We start from the raw sequence: 6196 nt of genomic DNA on the forward strand, positions 1-6196 counted from the left end.
ATATTTGTTGGCACAAAACTACCTCCATACTTCCATTCGTTTGTATGGGTTACCTTCAAGTTGGTATATTGAGACGCAGCCCATGCAATCTCTAGTTTAAATCGACGGATTTTCATAGGGATTTGTTTATTAGGTTACTTAGATAGACTCTTAAGATGAATGCACACATTGCGCGCTGCAGAGTGATGGTGTCATTCGATATCCATCGCCATGATCAATGGCAGAAGCAAGGAACAAAATTAGATACTTGATTGATTATGTTTTCCTGGGGGTTGGCTCGCTCTGCGTTCACGTTTTAGACCCTCTCTCCGCACGGCCCACTCCTATTTCTCCGTCCTCTTATACCTCATTGGATGAATGGAGGTTGTTTTCGCCTTTCGATTGGCTGTTGCGCACTTCACTCAACTAGGGCTCAGTTTATTTACAGTGTGTGTGCTGAGGTCGAACGGTATTCTGCTGTAGGGCTGCAACAACTGACAATTGAGCACTTTACCCTCATGAAACAAAGCGAGAACGGAACCATCAATTTAAATATACCTGAAACACAAGATCGCACTGAAGACACATTATGAGGCACGCAACTGCAGCAACAGAAACCATGGAAAATAATTCATTTACAGGAACATACTTATATAAAATATGCACTCATTGTGAACGGCTAAGCAAAAAGGTAAGAGAAAAGGAAAATAAGTGGCAAATGTTTTTGACAGTGAATGCATGTTTTTAAAACTCCGTGCACCGTCGTTGTGGAATTTTAAATTATTCATTTTTGACAAGTTCACGTCCCTTTAGACACTTTGTTTTGTGGCTGCGAGCGAAGGAACTGCAGTGCAGTCTTTTCTTTTGTGTCCAACCTTGTTTACGCGTTTGAGGAGTTAGCATTGCTTGTCAATGCTTTACATTTCTTCTCCTGCTTTGTCATCATATTGTCAACTCTGCTATTTCGTATATGCTCTTAGCAACACTTTTCGCTTGGTGTCTTTGAATGCAAGACCGTGTTGTCGCTGTCGAGCAATCTTTGGCCCCGAGTTCTTCTAAGACTAGGTAATTCATTCTACTACTTCATTGCTCTGCGCAGAGGGACAGGAGCTATCTATGGAGCCCCCAGGGAACATGCGATCAGCGACATCTTAAAGTTGGCTGTTTTAATGTGATGTCAATCGTGTCTTGAATTTGTTCCTTTTAATAACATAATTTGACTATGCAAACCTTCCCGAATAATTGTCAAATAATGTATTAATTAGGGTATTAAATGTGTTTCAAACTGCAAGTGGTTTTAAATAGCAGCCGCACGCATGATACATTGTATCTATCAAGTGTTTGATTTGTGTATTTTGACACATGTCGCATTTCTAGAGACTACTGTTATGGCAGCTTGCTACAGCGAAATTGTGAACAAAATGAGTTGGATTTCTCTTTGGCATAGGCTGTGCATGCAATGCTCCAACCTGACTGTAGAGTGAATATGTGATCTAGTGGAGAGAGTGAGAGATGTCTTGCAGAAGGCCGTATAATATTACTCAGTCAGGGCTCGCAGCCAAAATGGTACTAAACAGCATTTAGGGTTTTCGCATGATGTTGCATTTGGTTCTTGCAGAACAATGTGTTTCTGTACTCTTAACTTGTAGGACGTAGGAGTTCGGATCCCAAGACCACTGGGAAATGGACCAAGTAGATTTATCCCTGAAAAAGAGGTAAGGAGAACAACTTKATTTACACCACAGGATTTTCTATACTTGTGAAAATGATTACACCTTTTAACTTACCTTTACAATACATTAAAATGCCATATTATATCAATATGTGATTGAGAGTAAAAATGTATTCACTGGCTCTGTGGCACCAGATACTTCAAGTCAGTAAAGTAGATCCGAGGGTGCAATCGATATTTGAGGACGCATTTGCTGCACTGGGTCGTCTTGACAACATCTCCTTGGTGATGGGCTTCCACCCACAGTACCTGGAGAGTTTCCTGAGAACACAGCATTACCTACTGCAGATGGATGGGCCCTTATCCCTGCACTACCGCCACTACATAGGCATCATGGTGAGGCCCCTTAAGCCCTACTCTAAACTCTGCAGTGGCTTTACCATGGTAGTGTAGAGTCACTTGGACAGTCTCGCAACTCTCTCCTTCCCCRGCTTCCCTRCCAGGCTGCGGCCAGACACCAGTGCTCCTACCTGGTCAACCTCCACGTCAACGACTTCCTCCAGGTGGGAGGGGACCCCAAGTGGCTGAATGGCCTGGACGGAGCCCCACAGAAGCTGCAGGCTCTTGGGGAGCTCAACAAGATCCTGGCCCACCGGCCCTGGCTTCTTACCAAGGCACACATTGAGGTAGGCAGCTGGGGCTGGACCTGTGACACACACACACACACACACACACACAGGACTGGACAAAGGGATAGGTTAGGGTTATGTAACAGACTGAGATCATGGGTGGCGGCACACCGGAGTGATGCGGCTGTTACTTGGCAGGGTTAGTTATATGAAAGCGGGAGGAATGGGAAGAGATGGAAGGGTAGAAATTGAGAGACAGGAAAATAAGATTCCATCCAAAGGAAACTACTGATTGACTGACACTTCAACTCTCTGGTCTCCCCAGCACCTGCTGAAGGCTGAAGAACACAGCTGGTCCCTGGCTGAGCTGATCCATGCTGTGGTGCTCCTCACACACTACCACTCCCTGGCGTCCTTTAGCTTCGGCTGTGGCATCACCCCTGAGATCCACAGTGATGGTGGGCACACCTTCAGATCTCTCTCCCTCAGCCAGTACTGTGTCTGCGACATCGCCAATGGCAATGGGCACGGCAACGACCTGGAGGAAAGGAGAGGCAGCCATCAGGTGCGAGGATGGTGCATTTATGTGTGTGTGAGAAAGTGAAGCTGAGGGTTTGTTAGTTACTGGCTTTGACAAAGATGTGGTTGTGAGTTGAGTGGCTCTTGTGGTTGTGGTCACCCTATGTATGCCCTGACCCAGAACGTGTTTGTGTTCCTGTCTAGGTGTCTGGTGAGGTGGAGGTGCTGATGGAGAGAATGAGGCAGCTGCAGGAGTGTCGTGATGAAGAGGAAGCCAGTCAGGAGGAGATGGCCACACGCTTCGAGAGGGAGAAGACCGAGAGCATGCTTGTGGCCACGGCAGAGGACGAGGAGTGTGTGCAGTCAAGAGACGTGTCCAGGCACTTTGAAGACCCCAGCTACGGCTACAAGGACTTTTCCAGGAGAGGAGAACATGTACCCACCTTCAGAGTGCAGGTATATAACGCTCACACACACAACTTCACTTACGGAGAAACAGAGAGGGATGGAAAGAGGCATTTGAAAGGAGAGAGAAAGTGAAGTGGTTTCTCAATATCTTCAAGTGCAACATTTTCTAAATGTAATCTATCTGATTGACCAATTGATATCCAGACATTGTGATTAGCGCTTTCCTCTTTTCTCCTCTCTTCTGCAGGACTACAGTTGGGAGGACCACGGCTACTCCCTTGTGAACCGTCTGTACCCTGATGTTGGTCAGCTGCTGGATGAGAAGTTCCAGATGGCCTACAACCTGACCTACAACACCATGGCCATGCACAAAGACGTGGACACCTCCATGCTCCGCAGGGCTATCTGGAACTACATCCACTGCATGTTCGGCATCAGGTACGCCACCCACTGGCACAATACAAATTGATTTATTCCAAGATGACATATGCTAGATTCAATGAAAATATTATGTTTTAATACATTGACAAAGTGCATTCATTTTGGGCAGTAATGTACTTCAGTAAAGAAATAACTGTATTCATCAGTAGCTGTAACAGATCTCCCTCTGTGTGTGTGTGTGTGTGTCTCAGGTATGATGACTATGACTATGGGGAGATTAACCAGCTGTTAGACCGCAGCTTTAAGGTCTACATTAAGACCATGGTGTGCAGCCCGGAGAAAACCACCAAACGAATGTATGAGAGCTTCTGGAGGCAGTTCCAGCACTCCGAGAAGGTGAAGGAACAACTTATTTTACTTATTTGTCCTTGGGTTTCTATTGGTAGCATTTAAAGTTTCTAGGTTTCTCATAGCTCTTGAGCTGAGTGACTGGAGCCGTGTTGTAACGCTTCCTTTCCCTTTCCCAGGTCCATGTAAATCTGCTTCTTATGGAAGCGCGCATGCAGGCAGAACTGCTCTACGCTCTGAGAGCGATCACCTGCTACATGACATGAAGTGCTTTTGGCGTTTATCGTTGTATTTTACTGTCGTTGTTGCTCTCGTTGGACACCTTTTTATAATAAAAAAAACCAATGGGGGGGGGAAACAGAAAATGGGAAGGGACAGAAAGGAGCCCCGCTCGTCATGACGAAGCTCGTCCTTGTGATGGATGGAATGTAGAAAGATGAATGGAACAAAAGAGAGAATGGGGGTTAGGGAGCAAAAGAAATGACTGCAAAAAATAATAATCTGAACCCATTTGTGGAAAGATGAGCTTTGTTGGTCCTTTTTGCTCGCATTGCCAAAACTCACCATGAGGGGGCAGCCTAGAGAAGACTCCCTCTGTCAGGAGTGTGTGGCCAACCTMCCAGTATTCCAATACATCTCAGTGGATGATGTCACTGAAATCTCCTTATAGTGTGAAAAACCCACAGCAATTCTCCAGAAAGAAGAGCAGTACACCAGTCTACACTCAATGTAATCATAGTTTTTTMGGGGGGGGGTTGTATTAAGAGAAGTTATCATGGGGTTGATGATATTGCTGTAACTGAAGGTTATGAAATCATTATTTGGGCTGTGTGATAGTTTGCCTGATTTTTATATCAGACGGCAGTGTTCAGAGGTGCTGCCTGATACTGCTGCTTCTGTAAGCATGGGGTCATATTGACCCCACACCCTAACCATCCTAAACTGTTTGTGTAAGCTAACCCAAGGAGTGTGTGTGAGAAAGGTGTTGGGGAAAAACTAAAAAAAGAACACTGTCTGAGACCTATTCAGTTTGATTGTAAATATGAGAGGCTCTCTGTGACAAGTATTGTGTGTGACTCCGTGTGTTTTATAAAAAATGTTGGGATTTCAAGTGTAAAAAAAAAAAAGGCCAGGCACTCTGGTGACTGTTATATCGAACTTTTGTTTCTGTTAGAAACTTTGTCCTGTAAGGAAAAAAGACAAGGTAAAAAATAAAAACTGGTCTTCTAGGGGATTAGCTTCCGGTTGTCATAAAGATGACCTGTCTGTCTTCCACATTCACCCTTTGACCCTGGCCTGGTCATCATAACACCTTCAAAGCTTTGGATTTTGAGTTTTACCAGTACATGCCTCTTCTGTTTTCTCTATCACATTAAGAAGTGCTCTTTGGCAAGCAAGCAGAATGACTCTTTATTTCTCTGGGTCGCTTGGCTTCCCTTCGTAGGGAGCCTGGTTGGTCCTCACTGGACCGACGCTATGCTTGTTTCCTCTGTGGAAGCCTAACCAGTGCAAAAGCAGCCCTTTTATTTTTTTTAAGACGATGGCAGACCCTCCACTGTTTTTATTTCTGTTGACTGAAAACAAGTGAAGTACTGCATTCTTCTGAGGGTGGGTTGAGACAGTTGATTGTTTGATAAGATGATTATGGCATGGTACATTATTTGGAGGTGGTTGTGGTTCACCCTCTGTCTCTTATCTCAATGCACATACAGACAAGTGTAAATTTTTCAGCACAACAGTTGTGGGAGGAACATCCAACTGTGACTCGACCACACATGGACAAGGAAGGACCATTTGTGTTCTGTTTGGGTCGTAACAACACAAGCAAACCACTGAGTTCAGATGTAGTGTGAATGGGAGGACCGACTCAACACAGGAAACTGAAACACTGCTGGATTTGGACTCGTATACACCCAAATACATACACCCAAGTCTTAACGCTGTTGTACGAAACTTTCCATTGTGTGGGAGCCTTATGCATTAACATGTGCAAATGTATCTGTAATAGCCAAATGTTTTCCTATAATCATGTGGAGAGTAGATATCCTTGTTCAGCTTGCAGATAATACATGTGGTGACTACAATTGGTGGGTTTGTGCATGAATGATTCAAAATGTACCTATGTTATGTAATGAGTGAACATTTGATGCAGCAAAACAGTTTTAGGGAGAAACTTAGAAAATGATACAATACGTTATATTTAATTTCTTTAATAAAAAGTGTCTGACAGTCAGAAGTCAATGCAACCTTCTGACTTCCT

General features: G+C 44.4%; 1 protein-coding gene across 2 annotated transcripts; it reads left to right on the top strand.

Moving 5' to 3' along the window:
- Positions 1–447: 447 nt before the first annotated feature.
- LOC111954325 (sestrin-1) lies at positions 448–4371 on the top strand. 2 transcript variants are annotated; one of them, XM_023973971.3, is made up of 9 exons: positions 448–670; positions 1629–1694; positions 1847–2047; positions 2155–2337; positions 2606–2845; positions 3004–3255; positions 3455–3645; positions 3840–3984; positions 4116–4371. In XM_023973971.3, the coding sequence occupies exons 1-9, from the start codon at positions 569–571 to the stop codon at positions 4200–4202; spliced, it is 1467 nt and encodes a 488-aa protein (XP_023829739.1). In that variant the 5' UTR covers positions 448–568; the 3' UTR covers positions 4203–4371. The 2 variants fall into 2 exon arrangements, with proteins under 2 accessions (XP_023829739.1, XP_023829740.1); XM_023973972.3 differs by having other exon boundaries at positions 485–670; positions 1958–2047.
- Positions 4372–6196: the final 1825 nt, after the last annotated feature.

This window comes from Salvelinus sp. IW2-2015, linkage group LG28 (assembly GCF_002910315.2).
Source record: "Salvelinus sp. IW2-2015 linkage group LG28, ASM291031v2, whole genome shotgun sequence".
Taxonomy (NCBI): Eukaryota; Metazoa; Chordata; class Actinopteri; order Salmoniformes; family Salmonidae; genus Salvelinus; species Salvelinus sp. IW2-2015.

Excerpts from the sequence above, each read along its gene's own strand:
- LOC111954325 (XM_023973971.3), top strand. The coding sequence starts at position 569 with ATGAGGCACGCAACTGCAGCAACAGAAACCATGGAAAATAATTCATTT. Across the intron at positions 671-1,628 it reads GTGAACGGCTAAGCAAAAAG|GACGTAGGAGTTCGGATCCC; the intron begins GTAAGAGAAAAG and ends CTTAACTTGTAG. Across the intron at positions 2,338-2,605 it reads TTACCAAGGCACACATTGAG|CACCTGCTGAAGGCTGAAGA; the intron begins GTAGGCAGCTGG and ends TGGTCTCCCCAG.